The following is a 24,050-nucleotide window of genomic DNA, read 5'->3' as shown; positions in this document are numbered from 1 at the left end:
TTTCATGGTGTCATTTCAGGGAGTTTTCAATATCAATCACAAACCCGTATATCACAACATTTTTTAGTAGCCTCTCAACAGCTTCATTTGCAGATTGAATTGGAATTATTTCAATCATTGGATGAATTCCATTTGAAGCAAAGAAATCTATCATTTCTTGGATATCATTTGTTCCACCTGTTACACTACCAGAAAAGGTTTTCATACCTGCCAAAAGGCCAATGCATGGAGTTCATTATATATACTTGCAATTGCAATAACAGTTGGATATATAAAACTGTCATTTCAATCATTTGAAACATGCCAATGTACCGATATGAAGGTTGGCAGGACTGATTTTGACTTCACTGGGGAATCCCACTACAAGACCAGAACTCCACCAGTTTCAATAGTTCCATGTATGGATCAAAAGGGTAATCACCAGATGCTATATCAATTATAAAGTCTACTGACTTCACCAGGGCCTACATAGCAAACAATATCCTATAAATACTAAACCTATAGGATGAGCCATCATTTCCACTATTTTTTCTGTAGTTCATGTGATGAGGTAAGAAACTTTATGTATTTTTACCTTCATCTGATTTCTTTCAGACGAGACCACAAAGCTTCCTCTTTCTTGGATATGCTAGTGCTGAAAATTGTTACATTCAAACCAAATGTCTTGCCAAACTTCACTGCCATGTGACCTAGGTCGCCAAGGCCAATCACCCTAGAATTTACCATGTTGGTTCATCATGTGGCGTACCATCGAAGCATAAACAGTAATTCCAGCACAAAGTAGAGGGGCTGCCGAAGCCAATGGATAGTTTTCTGGTATGCTGAAGCAGTACCTGTAATACAGGCCATTTAGATGTGAAATTTGAGGCGAGGGCAAAAAGGTAGTTCATACCCTTCATGGACAACTATATGACTGGAGTATCCTCCTTTTGCGATTGTACCATCAACATCAACACCATTAAAACTGTCGTTGCAGTACTCACAATCTCTGCATGAGTTGACATGAGTTCCCACTCCCATATGGTCACCAACTTTGAAGCGCTGAACATTGGAACCCACCTCTTTTACAATGCCTGCAATCTCATGGCTGGTTCCAAATAATCACAAACAGAACAGATGACTTTAATTAGAAAGATAATAAATTCAGGGTTACTTAATTCATCTATTATAGAATCAGTCCACATACCCAGGGACAACAGGATACTTTGAGTCACAGCCACAGCCGCGCGGCTATACTCTTTAAATATATTTCCAAACAAACACGAAGCTTGCACTCACAGTCACAGCCATTTCGTTTCTCTAGAAGCGCTTCCAAGCTTCAAAGACCCGGTATTGAGCCTCTCTCTCTCTCTTTCAACTCAAGCTTCGAAATTTTTTCTTTCGTTTTGGCTGCTGCGTTGATTGGATTGGACTGGACACTCTCTATGAAAACCATGAAATGTGCTATAAGTAGTTAGGCGGCGTCTAGGTGGCTTGGGCCGATCTAGGAGGGGCCTAGGCGGATCTAGGCGGATCTAGGCGGCCTGGGAGGTTCTAGGCGGCCCCTAGGCGGATCTAGGGGCCTGGGAGGTTCTAGGCGGCCTGGGCGGGTCTGAGCTTCCCTTTTTTTCCAAATGAAGACAGACGAAGCTTGCACTCGCAGTCCAATCTTCAAAATTCAAATACTCGGTCTTGAGCCTCTCTCTCAACTCAAGCTTGGATTTTTTTTTTTCTTCGGTTTCGGCTGTGCGTTGATTCTATTTTTTGTGTTATTGAAGTTGGCAACGTCAGATGAACATCCAAGGTAGTTTCTTAGTATACCAGAAAAAGCCCAGCAGATGGTTCTTTAACCTGAGGCACACCTTGCAGTTTGGCATTGGATTACACCATGCCGGTCTAAATGACAAAGATAGATCTCTGGTTGAGGAACAAGATTCAGGCATTTCTGTTTTACCTCAATAAGCATGAGTCTTTCCTGAAAAACACATTAGGAAAAGAGAATATAAAAAGATCATTTTCTTAATCTATATACTGATTAGGCATATGTATTAAATTATAGGTATTGGTTTGTACCAGCACATTGGCATGGGGTGTAAACCTTCTTGGTCATTATTAAGGTAAGGCAAAATTTGTGCGCTATCTTTTTCATTTGGTTCCTATATTCACAAAGGTTTCTAGCAGGAGTATATTGCAGCAGCTGTTCTTCAGAACAAATTTACGTAAGTGTTGATTCTCTTGCAGTTGCAGGGAACAGAATATTATGATGGGAAAACAAAGAGATATGTTGATTTTCCAATATCAATCACAGATATATTGCAAATGATGGTTTTGGTCACACATGACTATATAGAATAAAAAATGGAAAAAAAAAAAGAAATATGTGAATCAGATTACATGCTTTTCTCCCTTTATAATCAACAGTTGCTCAGATTCTACAAGAAAGATGGGAGTATATGTCCATCACAATCCGCCAGCGCCTAACAATCAATAAACACGAATCATATTACTTTCTGAATATTTGCCTCAAATACTAGGAATCAGGTTGTTTGGGGTTTTGAATATCAGAAAATCAAATAAAGTCAATGGATGAAGTCTTGCAGTCCTAAATCTAATCAATAAACCATTTTCCTTTTTATTTTTTCAAAAATCTACACCTATCTTTTTTTTTTGCTGTTAAAGTTCAGAACGCCATCATTTGCATTGCTGCTGTGACAATGATCCTCTTGTACTTAAATTTGGTGAAGACACAAGTTAAAAGCCTTTAAATGTGCCCTTAGTATTTGATTTATTGAGCCTGTACAAAATCTTACATGAGCGTAGTTTTCTACGGATGTTTAATCCAGCTTACTGTGGCTTGGACAATACTGAACCTGAGTTTGATATAAAGTGGATAAGGACCGCTTAGATGATCCACATGTCAAATCCAATCTGCTATTTCAGGTCAGAGTTGTCTTCAACTATATGTTTTTCGAATAAAAACTTCATGTCGTTTTGCTTTTTAGTTCTCTCATCGTTTTATTCTCTAACCATGCATGAATTCTGCATTCAAGCACATTTCTCGCAGTTAGAATTACCAATCAGTGATTACGTCACAGACTTGAAGTCAGTATTGGATCAAAGTGCGCGCGGATATACTATTTTTAAGAATCATTTATAAAACCAAGCATAGCCGCGCGGCTTGTAGCTTTCTCCTCAACCTTTCAGAATGTTGCAATTGTGATCAGTCATAAAAGTGAAGAACTTATTACGATAATTACATCATACGATTTTCCTTGAAGGTTGACTTATTATGATTATATTCTAATTAATCAGGGCTCTTGGCACTGATGATGTTTCCATAAAAATTACCCACTGTGGAATTTGCTATGCTGATGTAATTTGGACCAGAAACCAACATGGAGACTCAAAGTATCCTGTTGTCCCTGGGTATGTGGACTGATTCTATAATAGATGAATTAAGTAACCCTGAATTTATTATCTTTCTAATTAAAGTCATCTGTTCTGTTTGTGATTATTTGGAACCAGGCATGAGATTGCAGGCATTGTAAAAGAGGTGGGTTCCAATGTTCAGCGCTTCAAAGTTGGTGACCATATGGGAGTGGGAACTCATGTCAACTCATGCAGAGATTGTGAGTACTGCAACGACAGTTTTAATGGTGTTGATGTTGATGGTACAATCGCAAAAGGAGGATACTCCAGTCATATAGTTGTCCATGAAGGGTATGAACTACCTTTTTGCCCTCGCCTCAAATTTCACATCTAAATGGCCTGTATTACAGGTACTGCTTCAGCACACCAGAAAACTATCCATTGGCTTCGGCAGCCCCTCTACTTTGTGCTGGAATTACTGTTTATGCTTCGATGGTACGCCACATGATGAACCAATAACATGGTAAATTCTAGGGTGATTGGCCTTGGCGACCTAGGTCACATGGCAGTGAAGTTTGGCAAGACATTTGGTTTGAATGTAACAATTTTCAGCACTAGCATATCCAAGAAAGAGGAAGCTTTGTGGTCTCGTCTGAAAGAAATCAGATGAAGGTAAAAATACATAAAGTTTCTTACCTCATCACATGAACTACAGAAAACAATAGTGGAAATGATGGCTCATCCTATAGGTTTAGCATTTATAGGATATTGTTTGCTATGTAGGCCCTGGTGAAGTCAGTAGACTTTATAATTGATATAGCATCTGGTGATTACCCTTTTGATCCATACATGGAACTATTGAAACTGGTGGAGTTCTGGTCTTGTGGTGGGATTCCCCAGTGAAGTCAAAATCAGTCCTGCCAACCTTCATATCGGTACATTGGCATGTTTCAAATGATTGAAATGACAGTTTTATATATCCAACTGTTATTGCAATTGCAAGTATATATAATAAACTCCATGCATTGGCCTTTTGGCAGGTATGAAAACCTTTTCTGGTAGTGTAACAGGTGGAACAAATGATATCCAAGAAATGATAGATTTCTTTGCTTCAAATGGAATTCATCCAATGATTGAAATAATTCCAATTCAATCTGCAAATGAAGCTATTGAGAGGCTACTAAAAAGTGTTGTGATATACGGGTTTGTGATTGATATTGAAAACTCCCTGAAATGACACCATGAAAGAGAACAAGCAGTGGCGGATCCAAGAATTTTCATTTCGGTGGTCAATGTGTAAAAGGTTAAAAAAAATTTATACAAAACAAACCCATTGAAATGAAATGATAATACTCTAATTCATAGTTAATAAATAAAACTATACAATAACACTTGTATTTGTTGAACAACTCCTGTTGTCCTTTTCCGTTGTCATTTTTGCATGTTAGCTAGTTGACATTCTTTTTACTCCGTCTACAATCTCCGCCGCCCCAACAGAATTTCAACTCCTCTGTTTTGTAGTTAGTAGTTGTTCAAACCCTCTTTCTTTATGTCTTTTGTGTTTCTATTATTTGCCATCTGTATTGGATGATTTCATTAATGACCAAACGTCCTCACCTTTCACGTAGTTGACAGAAACTCATTCTCTCTCGTTCGCTCTGTATGTGCCTAGGGTTTCTTTCAACAAATGCCTAAACAATTAGCCAAGATTAAAAACATCAGAATGGAGGATCTAATCCCCCACAACAAGGAGGTCGACAAGCGTTCACCTGAAGATCTCTTCTTATTCTTCCCTTTTGTTGGCCTTCTTATCAATTTACTGAAAGGAAAATCATTGATCACTGTAATATATTGTCTCTCTCATGCACAACACAAGTGGGTTCTAAACTTCTAACTGCTGACCCAAATAACTCTTACATTTTGATCATAGATATCTTATGAAAAATAAAAATTATGGTAAGTATGCAAGCTCACATGGGTGTTGTAATTCTTCGTTGGTGTGTTTGGGCCACTCAGATAAGTAAAACAACCAACTCTGAAATACAAGTATTAGACTATTTCAAATTGCTAAGGCTGTTGTGTATGAAATTCAACAATTTCATCTTTGTGTCATATTTTCTGTTTAATTTTCCATCGTAAAGTTATTCCATTCGTGAGATTTCTAAAATATTATTATTACTATGATAATTATGTAAATGAACAAAGCATCTTACCTATGAGTCTGGATATTGTTTTTTCACAGCAACAGATTTGCAAGAAGCTTGATCGATGCTGAAATTTGTTTTAGACGAGTATGACATTTCATGTGAATTGGATGTGGTATGTTATAATAAATGTTGTTTGTAAATTTATTGATTTTTGTAAATATGAACTATGGATCAGTGGGTTTTTTTTTTCAATCTATGTACGGTTTTGTGCTCGTATTGATTACTTTTAGTTATGCACATATTAAGTTTTTCTTTTTAAAATCAAGGTTAGGATGAGAATGTCATCACATTCATGACAACCAAGGCAAAGGACCCATATGCTATTCTCAAGGCTAGATATCTTCTTCTACTTTTGTCAGCAGAAGTTCCTCCTCAAATAATACGGTCCCTTACGAATTTTTTTTCAACAATTCAAATTATTTATTTTTTAAATCTATATTCATAGATGATCCTTGCAAAAAATTAGACAAATTCCGTTTCGACATTCAATTGTAATCAATGAACATGGTGCTTCAAGAAAGTACTTGAATTTTAATAATTTAATTGAGTGGTCAAATGATATCAGATTTAAATGATTTTTTGTAGAGACGAGTATCTCTCAAATAAGCTAATGAAAGCTCTCTATGTGTGTATGTATATATATATATATACATATATATAAAGGTATTGTACAATATAGCCAATTTATTTACAAGGCGTTTTTGCGACTGTAATATTGTAGTTCATATTACACATAAAGAATGCATTAATTATAGTTAACTATACTAATAGCAGCTTCAAAGGCTTCCCACTTAGATTGAGACACTGTTGGGAATTCCCCTGCCAGTAAGTCCTCATTCGTATGAAGATTATGCAAATTATTATTATTTGATTGTTTACTAGTTACGTAGGTGAAATATATATATATATTTGAATTTATTTTTTCATTTGAAATTGGCTCTGGACCAAGGTATTATTAACATTATTATTGAACTGATTTGTTTACTAGTTTGTTGCATAATTAATTTGTTCTTGTTAGCCAATTTGAGAATTATATACGTGCTATGATAAAAATGTGCATGACATTTTAGTAAACAAATTAATTTGGATTCTGATTCATGCAAATTAGTAAATAATAACAATGGGAATCAACCTCATTCCTTTGCTAATTCTATATGTTTAGTAAACAGCTTAATGAGAATGATTCTTCCTATACCGATTCAGTAGTTTCTCAATTCCTATATTCTCTTATTCCTTTCTTTCTCCATTACTAATACGTAAACATGCCCTTAATCTACATGGAGACCGTCACCATTCCTCATTCCCATTCATCCCCGTTTCGTTGCCACATTGCACATTCCGGAAACGGTTATTTTTCTAGTTGGTAAAAAAATTTATTATTTTGTTGATTTCCACTTGGACTCTTTATTTGCAGCCACGTGTCTAACTCCAACTGGATGAGGTGTAATAAAAAGCACCAAGTCCGCAAACTTCCGGGATGTGACTGGTAACAGGCCACGCCTCCTCCCCTCCAAACTCACCCACCCCGCGAAAGCTTTAAAGACTCCACCATGTTCATGTCGACCCTCACAACGCTCTCTCTCTCCGATCTCATCCCTGCTCGTCTGCCTTCGACAGCAATCAGCAATGGGTGTGCAGGTCAACTCCGGACCGACGATCGAGATCAACGGCCTCAAATTCACCTACCCAGGAATCAACGGCCATCCTCCACCGGGCTCCAAGCCTCTGATAGAGGACTTCAACCTCACCCTCAACGCTGGCGATCGGTGCCTCCTCGTCGGATCCAACGGCGCCGGCAAAACCACGATCTTGAAGATCTTGGGAGGCAAGCACATGGTTGAGCCCCACATGGTTCGAGTGCTCGGAAGGTCGGCGTTTCACGACACCGCCTTGACCGGCTCCGGCGACCTCTCCTATCTCGGCGGAGAGTGGAGGCGAGATGTGGCTTTTGCCGGGTTTGATGTCCCGATACAGATGGACGTTTCGGCCGATAAGTTGATCAATGGGGTATCGGGGGTCGACCCACAAAGGAGAGCAGAGCTAATAAAGGTTCTGGATATTGATCTTTCATGGAGGCTGCACAAGGTCTCCGATGGTCAGAGAAGACGAGTACAGATCTGCATGGGCTTGCTCAAGCCATACAAGGTACTTCATTTCCATGTTTGACAGTTTCGTAGGTGTTTTGTTTGTGTGTTTTTTTAATGCTCACCAAGTGTTTGATAATTTGTTGTTGAAATGAAATAGGTTCTTCTGCTTGATGAGATTACTGTGGACCTTGATGTGCTGGCAAGAGCTGACCTTCTCAAGTTTTTGAGAAAGGAATGTGAAGAGAGAGGCGCCACCATCATTTATGCTACACATATATTTGATGGGTTGGAGGATTGGCCTTCACATATTGCTTATGTAGCTAATGGAAAGTTGCAGCTAGCTCTGCCCATGGATAGAGTTAAGGAGATGTACAAGTTGTCACTCATGGTTAGTCAAAAGGGTAACTTCAATATACATTCAATTTCTAATTGTTTGGTTCAATTTACAGAGATTGGATTGGGTTTGATTTGCAGAGAACAGTTGAGAGTTGGCTGAGGAAGGAACGTGATGAAGAGAGGAAGAGAAGAAACGAGAGAAAGGCAAAGGGCCTTCCTGAGTTTGAGCAACAAAATGAGGGAAGCAGCGGTGATGTTCGTGCAGTGAATAATGGCTGGGCAGCCGGACGCTTGAATTCCACCATTGCTGGAGAAGAGAACTTTGTCTTCAGCTCAAATAGAGTTCTAAGGCAATAGTGGATATACTTTGCCACTCAAAATCTTGGCAATATATGCTTACACTTGATCTGATTTTCCCATAGTTATGGGACTTTGAAACCTTTGTATTTCAATCTATTTGTACCTTGTATTCAATTTTAGTGTGTATTTCAATCTATTTGTATTCTTTATGTAACGAAAAATGCCATGAGCTTGGCTTCTCTCCATGTAAAACAATCATTATTTATTGATAAAATTTAAAAAGTAAATTTAGATTTTACCCATAAAAAAACTTTCACTTTTGGAAAAAGCCAAAGCTTTTTGAAAAAAGACAGAATAACCTCTCAACTTTCAAACCAAAGACATGCAAATGTAAAGGATTTCTTAGGAAATCAAAAAATAAATAAGGGCAATTTTGTCCATTTTTGCTTGTTTTAAAAATTTTCTCTCTCCTTTGGGCTTTTCCAAAGTCTCCCGCATTTTACAGCCAACAAGAAACACAAAGAATAACAATGAAATAATTAAACCATGCTAATAAGGGATACTAATAATAATCATGAATTAGCAGCAGCTAGCTGTTTCTTTAATTTGACGTGTCACGCCGCAATTGGATAAGAAGCTTCCCTAGCAATGCCACAGAGTCCTTCCTTGGCAAGAACGTCTCTCTGCAACCTCATGTATCCCCTCTCCCCCCAATCTTCTCCCCAAGAATTCTTGATCAGCCAATACTTAACCCCATCATCACTTGTACCGTATCCAACAATAGTCACAGCATGGGTTAAGTCTGTACCACATGGTCCACCGTATACACCGCCAGAATATTGCTGGAATTCAACGGCATTGGCATCAATGGCAACGGAAACCGGCTGGTAGGCAACAGCCTTCAACAGAGCATTTTCGTCATTTTCGGGCACATTTTCGAAGTCAGTTATGGTTATGGCACCAGATGCATCAGTCTTGTTGTAATCGTCAGCCTTGCAACTGCCTCCATCTACACCCTGGTAGGTGTAATCAGCTTCAGGTGCCAGGCTCCTGTTGCGCTCAATCATGTATTGGAAGGCATAACCAAAGTGACCACCACGGCAACCATCATTGTCCAGACCGACGTTACAATCAACGAGCTCCTGCTCCGATAGCGAAACTAAATTCCCTGTTTTGAGTTTGTTAAGCCCTTCTACAGCTGCAACTGCTGCGAACGCCCAGCCAGAACCTATAACATCATCATCATAATATATTAATATTGAGACAACAAATGTGCATAATTAATCAAAAATTTGTTTAAAATTAAATGTATGATTCAGATTCACAGTTTGACGGTAACGCTTTCTTAATCTTGCATGCTTACCGCATTCCCCTTGGTACTTGACAGGAGTCACAGCCCCCATTGAAATAAAGTTCACATCAGATGGCAAGTTAGTGACATTTTCATATCGAAAATGATCATTTGGAGCTACTTTCAGAGACTTGGAGATGATCGCTGGACCATGAAGTTGGCGACTAGAAAATGCTTCGGCGGAGAAAAAGGCCAAAATGAGGACAAGAGATGATTGCCAAGCAGAGGGATTGGAATTGGTTTGTGCTGAGCAGAAGAGCCATGATGATGATGAAGACGTATTTTTCAGAATGAAGAGGATATTTTCAGTGCGGTTTGGAAGTAGGATTCACTTTGTGGATTGGTACAACACATTGAAAATGGGCATGGGATTTTATACAAAAAATTGTACAGGTCAACGTGACTTTTTACGTGTGTAATAACTCCCCAAGATTAATATTTTTACCGTGTGAATTTTTGATCCTCCCTTTGAGGGAGTAAATAATTTTTTATTTTTTAGCTAAAATCAAGGGAAATAAATGAATTGATTCAATCGATAGTCAGAGCTTGGTTTTCAGTCTTATCCATTTTACCAAGGTCACAATAAAATATTAAAATTAGCGTGTCCTTCAATTAGGGTTTTGAATTATACGAAAAAAACTTAGTCTAAGTTTAATTAGCGTGTCCTTTTTATTGCAAATCATATTTTTATCTGGTATTCAATTATAGTGTGTACAATCATATATATCAATCATAACGTTTATTGACAATTCATCTTGTTGGTTGTCTGTGCAAAGCGTATGAATCATATTACACGGAAGTTGTCGGTTGTCTATGTAAAGCGTATGAATCATGTTACATGGAAGTTCTACCCGTTCTTGTGAGATCCAACGACAGCATAAGTAAAATATCATAAAAATTTAGAGTCACTGGTTTGTTGTATTTGTGTAGTTTACGAATGTGTTATTATATGTGAGACAGATGAAAGGGTCTAGTATTTTTTGTCTCATGATGAAAGATAAAAACGCCAATCATTCTAAGAAGACAAAGAAATGGTAACAATTCAACATCCATCCATTGATTGGAACTCTAAACACAACAGAATGTATGGAATGGCAGGGAAACTAAAAATCTTGAATTATTTAAATCTACAGGGCCAGACGGCATCAATCACTTTGTAGTAATTATCTAAACAAAATACATTCTTAGAATAGTAACACTAAGAAATTCATAAACAGAAGATAATGGACATTCCACTTTGACACATTCAAAACAAGAGGCTGCCGAAGTTTTTGTCATCGTTTTAAGCCTGCAACCAAAGTAGATACAAGCAAGCAAACATGAGTTTGAGAACCATCAAAGACATTTTTACTGCAATGAAGCAACAAGTGAGACCCACCTTGTTTGCTATATTGTTGGACAGCCAGTCAAGACCCTCATAGAGCCCTTCCCCAGAGGTGGCACATGTACTTTGGATGTACCTGAATCAATGACACAGAATGTATCAGATTTAATGAACATTTAATTGCTTTTTTCTGTGTGTGAGTCACACAGAGAGAGTAATCATAGAAACTATGACGAGAGTATTTAAGTAAAATACCAGTGGCGTTGACGAAGAGAATGGAGACCGAGTTTGTCAGTGATCTCAGCAGCATTCATTGCATTTGGGAGATCTTGCTTGTTAGCGAATACAAGCAGCACTGCATCCCTCAACTCATCCTACAGATTCAAGGACTGACATAATCATATACATGAAGAAAAAAAAATGCTTTTAAAAGTCATGTGATGGATTTCAAATGACCTTCCATATATTTTCAACAAACTTGGTGAAGGTCTTGTACGTTTTCCATCAATATAGCATGGTTTTACCTTAACTCTTTCTCAGAAAGAGCTTTCCAAAACAATCTCACTATACTTAGCATACAGATATATAATGTGTTTCTAATTACTATATTAAAAAATCCCTCAAGGGCCAAAAAACTAACAAAGCCTTCAAAAGTTTCAGTACCTCATTCAACATCCTATGCAGCTCATCCCTAGCCTCAACAACACGATCACGATCATTGCTATCAACCACAAAAATCAGCCCTTGTGTATTTTGGAAGTAGTGTCTCCATAAAGGTCGAATCTGGAGGGCCACACAAACATATAATGCACATGTAAGAGGGCATGATACTCATGATCAATGGTTGGTCAAAATCACTAAAGTAGCATAGACAAGCACACATATAGACCAGTTGCAAAAAAAAATGATATGCACAATTGAATAATCAACAAGTCTAAGACAGCAGATTTAACATTTGCTTAAAGAATAGAAAATGTATGCCAAAGCATGGAAAGCATTTCCAATATATGAAGGAAAAACTTTACATAAAAAAAAAAAGTTGGCATAAGTAAATGTAGCTTATGATTATGTTATGTGCTGATGGAGAACAACTAATCAGCACAAGACCGTCAATAAGCACAAGCAAGAAGAAGATCAAACATATAATTAAATCATTAAAGTATAGAAGCTGTCAGCAACAACAAGGATAGCATGTCCCTATGTGATAAGGAAAAGCTAAAAAGACAAGTTGGCACAAGTAAATGTAGCTTATGATTATGTTATGTGATGATGGAGAACAACTAATCAGCACAAGACCGTCATTAAGCACATAATCCATAGAATGGATAACCATGGTAGAAGTATCTCATACTGCCATCCTAGTACCAAAACATCTAATTAGCATAAGACCCTCTGCAAGAAAAAATACCAACAACTACATCTACACAACTCAGTTTGCCTAAAGGCCATGTGAAATTTTCGCCACAGTGTGGATAGCTTTTCCTCACATTTATTGAGGAAAACCTTGAAAGACAAGGTGGCAACAATACATGTAGCTTATGAATTTGTTGTGTGCTAATGGAGCAATATCTAATCAGCACAAGACCGTCCATAAGCACTTAGGAAAAAAAACAAACACAAACATTTACAAAACAACACATATGTGTATAAATTATAAATAACCATTATCGCTTGCATATTTAACAACATCCATCAAAGAAAATATCATTCGGAGACTTATGTTTGATCTACAAGTGCATCCATATAATGCCAAAGGAGATATGTAAGACGTTCAAAAATGTGCCAAATCTTTTACACCATATAAAATTTAGATAGCTTGTTAATGATTCCACAAACCTTGTCCTGGCCTCCAACATCCCAAACCGTAAAGCTAATGTTTTTATATTCCACAGTTTCAACATTGAATCCTGATACAATTGCAAACAGATGTAACTTGTTAAAACCTAAAAATGGTACGCTACTCATGTTAAATAAAAATATTACAACATGATAATAATATTGCAAATGATACCAATTGTTGGAATGGTGGTCACGATCTCTCCGAGCTTAAGCTTGTACAATATGGTAGTTTTACCAGCAGCATCGAGACCGACCATAAGAATTCGCATTTCTTTTTTAGCAAAAAGACGACTGAACAACTTGGTGAAAGATAACCCCATTTTGAAAAGCTGAATTCAGAATTCAATAGTCAGACACAAGTTCATCTATCATTAAGTCACAAACACTCAACTTGGATATTCAACTTATAGTGCATGGACAAAATCTAATGAAAAAAATGATAAGATTTTGAAGGAAAAAAAAATTTACTAACATGCAGAATTGGACATTCATATGACTAAAGATCTGAACTTTCATCAAAATCCAAATATATCAAAAACAAATAGACACAGAAATCCTTTGCGTTGGATATGGGCATGTTTTTCAGATCATGTGACCAAAATCCTTTCTTTTTCTTTTTATATGGGCTTATTGGCTTTCTATCAAATACTTTAATACAAATTTCTCAGTTCGAACAAATAGCCGTCAGAACAACCCAAACAAGCACGACAATAATAGATCTAAAACCAAATGTAAAAGCTACCCATCAAATTCAAAATAAAAACAAAGTCTTGACCTGAAATTTCGCAAAAGAAAGTGAAATCCAAATAGCAGATTCACATCAAAACCCAAAAACAGATCTTGATTGAAAAGAGAGAAAACACAGACTAATCACAAGCCAAAATAACGCTAACCCCTTACTTCTAAACCAAAAGTACACTAACCTATAAACCAAATTTAATATGCCTACTAATCTACATGAAAATGTATAGGCAAATGTTATTAGAGAGAGAGAGAGAGAGAGAGAGAGAGACGGACCTTAGAGGGGGCAGATCTGAGACGCTGCCCTAGAGAGAGAAGAGGTACGATGAGAAATGGGCTCCAGGGTTGGGAGACTATTTGGGCATTTAAATATGTGGGAGATAACAATCTTTCTAACGACGTTTGGGGGCCGTGAAGGATTTGAGCAACGTCATTCAGACGTGAGGTGCCGTTAGGGTTCGAGTGAAATGTAGTTATATTGTGTGACAAGGTGTAGAGCTGGGGGTGTGTATGCTCCAATGTGGTCCAATAGTTTATCTAATTGCTGATTTGCCTCTAAAAAAGCCTATTATACGGAATAAGTACGTTTTTAATGCTTTTCTTAAAGAAGGAAGGGTGGAAATGAGGTGAGTTTTACTAGTTTGTACGTACAATCACTAGTTTGTAAAATATAGGGTTTAGGTAGCTTTAAAAGATTAACTACACACATTATGTGATAAACTTCGTTGATTTGTACGTACATATGACAGATTTGTAAAATATATCAAATACGTAATTTATAATGTACCTAGCTTATTTATAAGAAATTTACAAGATTCGTGGTACAATTTGCCTAACTCTAATAAGAAATTTGCGAGACACATAACAAGCTTGAGAGATATTGTCATGTAGTAAGTTTCGCGCAGGGTTTAAGCATGAGGTCTATTTCTACTTGGCAGATTGCAAAATTATTTCAACATTATATGTATTCAATTCTGATATTTGTGTCTCATCTTCCATGCATTAGGCATTAGCTATGGCACTTGGGTTGAGTTTGAAAGAGAACATATGGCTACTAATGCGCATTTGGTTAATGACAAATATGTATAGCAACTGGGAGGCAGGTGATTGCGGATGATGATCAATCAAAACTGAACCATAAGAACAAAACAAAAGAAGTAAAAGAAAGCAACTTCACATTACAAAATCACAGTACAGTTGGACAAACACAAATATGACATGAAAGTTGGAGTCATTTTTGCTAGAAGAAACTTCCAAATGCAGCTCAAAAGAAAGCAACAACTGGTCCTTGTTGGCCAATCTAATATTACATTTATCTGGGAGGTTCATGAAGTGACCTCAGATAGAAAATGAAATGGCAGCATAGATACAATGCAAAAGGGGAAGTTTGCCTTTGCTGTTGTTCTGTTTGACCCTCTGTATCATCCCATAACGTCACTGTCGCTTTTTGAGTGCACTTGCAGCTGCAGTTCCAAGTCGTTTCTCTCATACTCCTTGGCATGATCTGCCTTTGTTGTGTCTGTTTCTTTTGTTGGCTTCTCAACCTCCGTCTCCTTGTTCTTCCCCCACAGAACAAGATAGAGCCCGCAAACGATCAAAATAGACCCTATGGCACTAAGTCAAGCACAATATGAACCAACAGATTAATTAGCAGAATCAAAGCAGGTGTTTATTAAACATAATTAAGTAAAGAACTTGGAGATGAGTAAACTGTATATACGTACGTTCCAAGGTATAATTTCTCCTCAAGCAGAGCCCAACTTGAAATGGCCACAATAATGAGGAGCAAGGGGCTGAACACCGACACGTAAAGAGGGCCTTTTCTCTGAATACTCCAGGAAGAGAGGAAGAAAGCTAGTGCAGAACCCAAAATTCCCTGAGATTAGCATCATGATCATGATTTAGTATGAAACTAACTAAAAGCTTAACAACTCATGATTAAGTTTATTATGTTAGGACAAACTAGGCATGCAAGCTAATCAGGTACATACAAACTAGGCATAATCATACATTCAACCCTCTGTTTAGTAAGAAACTTCCAATTAAAATGCTGTTAATTAAGCCAAGTGAAGAGCACATACACAATAGAGGGCTGAAATAAGCCGCATGGGATTTTTCAATGACCAAGCAGAAACTTTGTGATCAGCAATCACAGCAATGATCCCACACTCAAAGCTGGCCATCAAACACATCAATGTGGTGCTTGTATAAGGAGCTGGAAAATTCTCCCCAACTTTCGCCTGAAATTAAAAATCAAGAGAAAATAAATAAAATTATTGTGACAATAACAATATTATTCTGCATGCAGAACAAAACTTAGAACAGTAAAATGGGTAAGGATCAGTACTTTAACTTACTTGGATTATGAACCAGAATGCCCAACCTAAGGTGCTTATGATTACACAAAGGGGGCCCACAAAGGAACTTCCATTGGAGCTGGAATTTGCCTGCTCTCCCATTCTCTGAGCATATGCCCAGTGAATTTTGGACTCACCTAAGCCAATGATGTGTCCATGGTAAAATGAAAGCAGCATGGCTCCAGACACACACACAACTGTTCCCATCACCTTTGACAATCCTGGTTTGCTCTTTATTTTTGCAGATTCTTGTCTGCATAATTAAGTTCATCAAACAATCCTAACACAATTAATTGATTAATTAACATGTTGATTAGCACAACACATTACCTGAAAATGAGTGCAAGGATAAATGTCATTGCTGGAAGTGTATTGGTCAATGCGCATGCAATGGTTGGGGTCGAAGTCTTCAAACCAACAAAATAGAAAACCTGATTTGCAGTTGCCCTGCATTTTGAATTCATCTTGCTGCTTAGCAACATTGATACACTTAATTAAGAACTTAATTAGAAGTTAATCAAAACACTTACCCAGTTAAAGAGCATAGAAAAGTCTGGAAAAGAATAGGCATTGTGATCCTGGGTCTTGTTTTCCTATCAGAAAAAAAAAAACATCTTATAAACTTGAAATAGATTTTTTTTTTCTTTGGACCTAGCTATGGCCTAGAGCTAAGCAAAGAAGAAGGAAAAGACAAATGGTGAAAGATGACATGGCAACCATGCAAAGCTGGTGGGGCTTTGACTTATGCCACCCGTCAAACCACTAGGCGGCACGTTAAATTAAGTTCAAATACAGACAGACTGATAAAAAGTTGGACACAATTATCATGCATGGCCTTCTGCGTTTTTCGCGTGCTTCAATGCCAAAACAGATCTCATTCAATTCTGCATCAGAGTTTTTTGCGTCTCCGGATTTTCCAAGAACAACTTTAAATTAATTGCACACTTTCAGCCTTAAAAAACTCTTAAAACCACTTTAACTTTTCGAAGAAGGAAGGAAGAACAAGAGGCTCAAATCAATAAACAGTTTCTATTTGATCAAAATAATAATCTAACTGAGATGAAGAACAAAAAAAAAAAGGACAGAGAAACATTTTGTTCTCTGTTCTTTTCTAGATCTTCTTGTTTTTTGATGAGATAGGGGAAACAAACCCTAAAAAGAAACAACAACTAACTAGTACAGATCAAGTGAGGTCTAACAACTCCTAAAAAATTATCATCTAAAAAAGAGCTAACCCAAACTTCTTGTTTCTTTTTTCAGTGACCAACAAAACCCAAAATTAAACAATTACTTGTTTATACTATCAAAACTCACTTTCTGTATAAAATAATAAGAAACAAACAGGGAAAGCTTGTTTATACATTGAAAATCTTGAAACTCATTTGACTCAAATAAACTAAGCAAGTCAGAGAGACAAAAATCCATGAAACTTGACACATGCATAGCAAACCTAGCAAGCTAATGTGACTTGATGATACAATAAAACTAAAAAATATATGAGGATTTTGTGACATGCATGGACCGAAACTAGGAGATAGGGTTGTAATTTTTACCATTCCATCCAATAAGCAAAGGGGGCAATGGAAAGGGTGGCGAAAACTTGGCGATAAGCAACAAGAACAAGAGGGTTCATGTCAGATTCGATAGCAAGCTTTGAAATGATGTTCATTCCTGCATAGCTCATTTGGACAAGCACCATGGCCAAGAATGGCAAGTAATCACCATAGCCAGCCATTGGTATTTTGTTTTTTCTGTTTTCTGATCTCAAGTTCTAATTTGTACTATATATACACGAAAGGCAAGTGAAGAGAGAGAGAGAGAGAGAGAGAGAGAGATTTCAGAGAATGAGAAATGTGCAGGGCATATGTATTGAGCTAGCTATAGCTAGCTGGGAAAATAAGCAAAACAGAAAGTAGAAGAGAGTTTTGCGTGGAAATAAGAGAAAGAAGCCGTTGAAGATTGATTTCTTGTAACACTTGGGCTTATGCATGGCTACATGGTCTAAATGAGGTTGCCACTACCACATAAAGACGCTTTCAGTTTTTGTCTTTTAAGCAATTATTAGGTAAACGTCAGCCAAGCTGATGAGGTTGGTAGTAGGCGTAGCCAATTGAAAGTAACGCATTAATCTTTTCTGATGCAAACAATTTCATTCACCTTTACACCAGGAAGTCCTTGAAATATTGTGTTGGATTCTCTCTTTCTCAATATCGTTTATATTTATCATTTCATCTCATCATCGAGACTTACATTTAGAAAGAATGCTTGGGTTTAATTAGTACCTTTGGATCTATCACCAAATATGAAAATCACATAAAAGTTATCAATGAATTCACTCTGTACAATCAACCGCAAAGAGTGTATGTATTGAATTTACTTTAAAAGGGAAACCTGAATATATATGGATCTACCAACTTCCAAATACAATACTAGCTTTAGCTATAAGTGTACACGTTAATTTCCAATCATATTTACGTCCTCATCACTCACTATATAATATAAGAGTCCTCGCCAATTTAACATGAATCTCACATAATGGTTCCAAGCGTAAGAGATCACTTATTAATTCTTTACAAAGAAGTATAGAACTATAATTGTGCTAATGTTATCTCTCCTAATGCAAGTTAGCATTCAAGACGAAACTTTCCTTTTATTTCATTTCATGGGGAAGGAGATTCAAACTTGAAACAAAATTTGCTGGATAGTTGCGAGATGTGACAGGATCGGACAATCAATCCAACTATCCTGAATGAATTTGGGCGTCAGCCTTAATGAGAAATATCTTGGGCTCATATATGAGTTAGGTTCATAAAAATGCATGGGCCATAACTCAAACAGGCACAATATTGACCTTCAGTAAGGGAGGTGGTGCTGAAATTGCGGAGGTTTGATAATTGATTTTAGCGGCTTAGATTTGAAATTGTATCCAACACCCGCTTCATCACTGTGTTGACCCGGTGCGACTCGTAACAATGTACAAAGATATGAAAGGTTCAGGCATAACAAAGGGAGAAGATGAGGAGGAAGACGCTGAATCTTTGCTTGAGAATGGAAGAATTCAGAGGAAAGATAAAGGAGTTGTTGGGGAGGGCACTTTTGGTCGTTCTCCTCGTCCTTTTAATCTAGCATTGCATCATCAACAAATCCCAGACAAAAATGCAGCTGCTGCAAACCATGGAAGAATTGCACCTGATGATGAGAAAAAGGTACCCTCATTTTTCTCTTCACTAAATTTTGAATTGACCATGGGATTCATTTAACTGTATAAATCATTTTGAATGCTTTACCAAATTCTTCAATTTTATAAATAAATAATAAATAAATTTCTTGTAATGTTAAATTTTTTTTTAGGGGAGAGAGGATATTTTGAACAATGTGTTATGTTATGTGTGTGATGCATAATTTTTTTTTTATTTTTTTATTCTTGATGTACTTGGAGAGCAAATGCAGATGTCGGTTGTAGTAGAAAGATAAAAATGGATTAATTTAAGAAAAAAACTTATATAACACGGACGTAACATACAAGTTGTTCTCGTAATTTAAATCATAAGTTTAATTTTTCGTTCTCTTAATATTGCTTATAGAGAAAAACTTTAAATAATAAAAAAAAACAATGATTTAATCTTTCGTGTCAGAACACAAAAAAAAAAAAAAGAAAAAAAAAATTCCACGTCTGAAAATTGGAAGTACAGCTTTTAAAAGATGTGGGCTTCTTGTCCACTTTCAAGTCTCGAGTCACAGTGTGAAGCGAAGTGAATAGAGTTGGATAAAAATGGTGTATGTGCTGCAGGGGCTGGGTTGGGCTCAGTCGGTGGGTCTGATTCTGACACTCTCTGGAGCGGTGCTTCTGATCATTCTCTCAGCCTCAGTCGATGGCCATCTTGGTCCAACAAGGCCCGTCCACATCTTCAACTTCGGCGACTCCAACTCGGACACGGGTGGACTCGTCGCTGGACTCGGATACTTCGTCAATCCCCCCAACGGACGTACCTTCTTCCGTAGATCAACCGGCCGCCTCTCCGACGGACGCCTCGTCATCGACCTCCTCTGTAAGTCGACCCCTCCCTTTATACTTGTTAGGATCATAGGATTAGGAACCGTACGTCGATGAAATCGATCTTGTGAGTCTTGGGGGGGCGTAGTTGGCTGGCTCTGTGTCGGCAGTTTGGAGGGTGTGTGTTTTGGAGCTAGGAGTTTACTGTTGTTATGCGAGGAAACGACGTCGTGGAGTCAAAACGAATTACATTACATGACGACACGACGTCGTTTGACCCGAAATAAGTTGCATTATGTGATGACACGACTTCGTCAACGTAAAAGTCTTGATGTTTTTAAAGTTATGTTCTTTTAACTACGTTGGTTAGTTCTTCTGCACGTGCAATTAGATATGCAGTGAAAATTTGATTGATTCAATTCGATCCAAACTTTGGGAAGCTGCACGATATAATCACCTTATTAAAAATGTCAACAATGTGAATATAGTTTGACTTATTTCAGAATATGTGTAGTGAATTTGAATTAGGTGCAGCAAGCCATGTAAGTATGCTGCCATGGATATGGGGTCAAAAGGACATCAGTCAATACCAGTGATCAATCTAATTTGGATCTTGTCCAAGGATTAAATTCTAGTTTTCAATGAGATCTGATTAATCTAATATGGGGTAAGTTTTTAAGTTTTTTTCTGCCAGACAATCTGTCGATACGGGTATGGGCTCGTATCTTTTGTGATTTTAATCTGTCTCACAGCATGTGAATGTGCAGTTTAATAAACTGAATACTACAGACACAGCCTAGTCACCCTTGTGGTCTTATGACAGAGTGAGAGGAGCATGTATTAAAAAATGGAAACTAAGATAATGTTGTTTTCTTGTGCAGGCCAGAGTCTGAATGTGAGTCTTTTGAGCCCATACCTAGACTCTTTGGCAGGGTCCAGGTTCTCAAACGGGGCAAACTTTGCCATTGTCGGGTCCTCTACCCTCCCGAAGCGTGTCCCTTTTTCTTTGAATATTCAAGTCATGCAGTTCATCCACTTCAAGGCTACTGCAGGTATATTTGGAATTTGAATTTCCTTGCTGCTTTGACTGGATTTGCTTTATTTGGCTGATTACACACTGCTGAATGTGAACATAGATATTGAGCTTGTGAAAATATTCTTCTGTTGTGAAGATGTTGTTCTTCTGAAAACCAGCTGATTGAATGATACTGCTCAATGTATGTTTAGGTTCAAAACATTTGATAAATGATGACGGTTTCCAGAAAGCACTGTACATGATCGATATCGGACAAAATGACCTTGCCGATTCATTCACTAAAAACCTTTCATACGCTCAAGTAACAAAGAGAATTCCTTCAGTTATTGCAGAAATCAAGAGTGCGGTTAAGGTGAGTTCAGCGTCTATACAAACGATCATAAAAAGGGCAGGCAGAGTAAAGAAATTATGACAGAAATCCCTAGCTAAATTGATTTGTTAATCACTTTATATCAATGCTGAAATTTCTACTGCATCAATTGTAGGCTCTATATGATCAAGGTGGAAGGAACTTTTGGATACACAACACTGGGCCGTTGGGTTGTCTCCCTCAAAAGCTTTCATTAGTTGAGAATAAGGATTTGGATCCATATGGATGTCTTTCGAGTTACAATGCAGCTGCGAGATTGTTCAACGAAGCATTGCGCCATTTGTGCAATGGGATGAGATCTGAATTGAAGGATGCTGTGATAGTTTATGTAGATATATATGCCATCAAGTATGATCTCATTGCCAACTCCACCAAATACGGTAAGCCTAAGCCTACTTATGCTAATGCAAGCGAGTAGCTTGCTGGTTATTAAGTTCAACCTAGTTTAGGGCAGTACAACTAATTTTGAATGTGTTACAATGTAGGTTTCTCTAGGCCGCTAATGGCATGTTGTGGCAACGGAGGTCCTCCGTACAACTACAATGTTGGGCTGACCTGTGGTCATCCTGGCTCCCAGGTTTGCGACGAAGGATCTCTATTTGTGAACTGGGATGGAATTCATTACACCGAAGCCGCAAACACCATCGTGGCCTCAAAGATACTTTCGATGAATTTTTCCACACCACGCATTCCATTTGATTTCTTTTGTTGCAGTTAGTAAGGGTTAGAAAATCAGTAGCACTGCATGCTCAAGGCTTGAAATTGTAGCGGTTTACTTCCACTTCTCCTTGTACTGGAATGTCCAAATAGCAAATTACAGTTTTAGGAAGTGTATCATGTTGTTGTAAAACATTCTCTTAAGCCTCAATTTTGAATCCCTTGTTATTTTGGACTAGGCATGTGATTCTTTCATTAGTGTGTTTGGGCCTTTCAAATAGTAAAACAAGAAACTCTGAAATAACATATTTTTCCAGACGATCGTCTTAAAAAAAGAAGAAAAAGAAAAGTCAAAGTTATTGTTTTCTTTTCACTTCAATTGTGTTTTCATGAAGGGCAAATTAGTCTTTTTGGTATTAAAAATTTGGGAAATTTTGGAAAAACTGAAAGGGGGGAGAAATTTTTTAAAAGAAGTCAAAATAGACAAAATTGCCCTTATTTATTTTTGGATTTCCTAAAGAATCCTTTACATTTGCATGTCTTTGATTTGAAAGTTGAGAGGTTTTTCTGTCTTTTTTGAAAAAGCTTTTGCTTTTTCCAAAAGTGAAAGTTTTTTTGTGGCTAAAACCTAAATTTACCTAAATTACAGAGATACATAAATTCATCTTTGAGGACATCGTTCGACTTTTCTGTGTGTTTACAATTTCAAAAAAAAAAGGGCAACCACGACGACGAGCCACCAGCTATAAATAGCAATGTCGTCAAGGGCGAGGCTGAGCAGCGGCGAGGCAAGTCGAATTCAAATTCAGACGCCCCCCTAGGCAACCTCTGCGTCCCTATTAAGACCGACAAGTTTGGTGTCCCTTTATACGATGTAGATCTTGATGAAAATATGATGCCATAAATGTAAGATTTGCATTCTAACATAAACTCTAAAGATGGTCTTCTAATCACTTAAGGTTAACTAGTCCAATGTCAATTAGGATTACATGGATCGATTTAATTTAGGGCTTGATATATGACTGTTTCAGATAAATACAAGTTCTTTAGATTTCCTATTTTAAATGGATTGAGATACCTAATCCTTTTGGTTAAAGGAGTTTAAGCAATCCATGATGAGGAAGATTCTTAAACTATGCCTATAAAAGGGAGGTCCCTATGCTAACGTCTAATCACTCTCAATATTATTCTACCCCATCAAGAAGAGATTCAAGAGCCGGATAGCATAGAGAAACTACCCTACTGCAAATCTGCCTAAAACAAGTGAACCAGTCAAGAATACAATGTCGGATCAAGGTATGTGTTTTGAGTATATAAACCTATTAAAGTCTTACAATAAATACATTTCTACTCTTTCCGTAGGCACTTCCCTAGATCTGACGGTACGAACACACCTTCCTTCTTCTCTTGTTCTTGTTCTTATTCTTCTTTTTTTGTTAAATTTAGTGTGCAGGGTGAATATCGAAAGCAGAAGAAACGTCTCCTGAATTTCCTTGTAGAGGTGAGTAAAGTGTTCAGTTTTTTGCTGCTTTTCTTTGTCTCCAGTGGCAGAGCTACTCTTAGACCTGGAGTGACTAGGAGTGACCTTGGCCTCCCCTTATTTTTATCACTCCTCTATTATATTATATATAATATATAGAATTTGTAATAAACAACTTAGAATTTAAGTTAAAATTTCCTCCAAAACAAATTAGACATTACTCAATTAGAAATATTTAGTTCTAAACATGTAAGTATTGAATACTTAGATATTTTATGTAAGTATTGAATACTTAGGTATTTTATATACTTGTATTTTCTACTTCAACCCCTCCTTCCCCTCCAACTTTACTATTCTAGCGCCACCCTGTTTGTCTCTAATTTTTTATTTTGACAATGTAATTGGGATTGAATGTAGGAACTTGAAGAAATTACAGGATGTGAAATTTATATCCGCCCAAATGTTAGTAGTGTTACTTTATTTTGTTTTCTTTTCCTTTGATGGTTGCTGCATTGCAAATTTGTTTCTTTCCAGTTTGGTCTGGTCTTCCATCTCTAGCTGCAGTTGAATGTAGTGAGAATATATATAAAAATAATGATACGTGTTTAATGTTTGTTTGTTCT

At 37.2% G+C, this 24,050-nt stretch overlaps 5 protein-coding genes and 2 pseudogenes across 5 annotated transcripts; 3 read left to right on the top strand and 4 right to left on the bottom strand.

The window, feature by feature from the left end:
* On the bottom strand, nucleotides 11-1,290 carry LOC18773577 (annotated as a pseudogene).
* On the top strand, nucleotides 1,771-4,585 carry LOC18772527 (annotated as a pseudogene).
* Nucleotides 7,054-8,565, top strand: LOC18775362 (ABC transporter I family member 20). The gene is made up of 3 exons (XM_007205502.2): nucleotides 7,054-7,700; nucleotides 7,800-8,030; nucleotides 8,117-8,565. The coding sequence occupies exons 1-3, from the start codon at nucleotides 7,182-7,184 to the stop codon at nucleotides 8,333-8,335; spliced, it is 969 nt and encodes a 322-aa protein (XP_007205564.1). The 5' UTR covers nucleotides 7,054-7,181; the 3' UTR covers nucleotides 8,336-8,565.
* On the bottom strand, nucleotides 8,893-9,681 carry LOC18772742 (vignain). Its single transcript, XM_007208423.1, has 2 exons — nucleotides 9,642-9,681; nucleotides 8,893-9,506 (listed from the first exon to the last, which is right to left on the bottom strand). Exons 1-2 carry the CDS (start codon nucleotides 9,679-9,681, stop codon nucleotides 8,893-8,895), a joined length of 654 nt encoding a protein of 217 aa, XP_007208485.1.
* Nucleotides 10,662-13,934, bottom strand: LOC18775110 (ADP-ribosylation factor). The gene is made up of 7 exons (XM_020567499.1): nucleotides 13,810-13,934; nucleotides 12,965-13,121; nucleotides 12,790-12,860; nucleotides 11,617-11,736; nucleotides 11,209-11,327; nucleotides 11,008-11,089; nucleotides 10,662-10,917 (listed from the first exon to the last, which is right to left on the bottom strand). Exons 2-7 carry the CDS (start codon nucleotides 13,110-13,112, stop codon nucleotides 10,912-10,914), a joined length of 546 nt encoding a protein of 181 aa, XP_020423088.1. The 5' UTR covers nucleotides 13,113-13,121; nucleotides 13,810-13,934; the 3' UTR covers nucleotides 10,662-10,911.
* On the bottom strand, nucleotides 14,684-17,866 carry LOC18772373 (WAT1-related protein At1g09380). Its single transcript, XM_007208166.2, has 7 exons — nucleotides 17,444-17,866; nucleotides 16,421-16,483; nucleotides 16,221-16,337; nucleotides 15,891-16,143; nucleotides 15,615-15,773; nucleotides 15,258-15,409; nucleotides 14,684-15,147 (listed from the first exon to the last, which is right to left on the bottom strand). The coding sequence occupies exons 1-7, from the start codon at nucleotides 17,623-17,625 to the stop codon at nucleotides 14,955-14,957; spliced, it is 1,119 nt and encodes a 372-aa protein (XP_007208228.2). The 5' UTR covers nucleotides 17,626-17,866; the 3' UTR covers nucleotides 14,684-14,954.
* On the top strand, nucleotides 18,555-22,186 carry LOC18773717 (GDSL esterase/lipase At1g09390). Its single transcript, XM_020567498.1, has 6 exons — nucleotides 18,555-19,096; nucleotides 19,681-19,939; nucleotides 20,766-20,936; nucleotides 21,112-21,272; nucleotides 21,406-21,670; nucleotides 21,776-22,186. Exons 1-6 carry the CDS (start codon nucleotides 18,863-18,865, stop codon nucleotides 22,006-22,008), a joined length of 1,323 nt encoding a protein of 440 aa, XP_020423087.1. The 5' UTR covers nucleotides 18,555-18,862; the 3' UTR covers nucleotides 22,009-22,186.

Source organism: Prunus persica, chromosome G6 (assembly GCF_000346465.2).
Source record: "Prunus persica cultivar Lovell chromosome G6, Prunus_persica_NCBIv2, whole genome shotgun sequence".
Taxonomy (NCBI): Eukaryota; Viridiplantae; Streptophyta; class Magnoliopsida; order Rosales; family Rosaceae; genus Prunus; species Prunus persica.
Note: the sequence above shows the minus strand (reverse complement) of the source record. Positions and strands in the feature narration are given on the sequence as shown.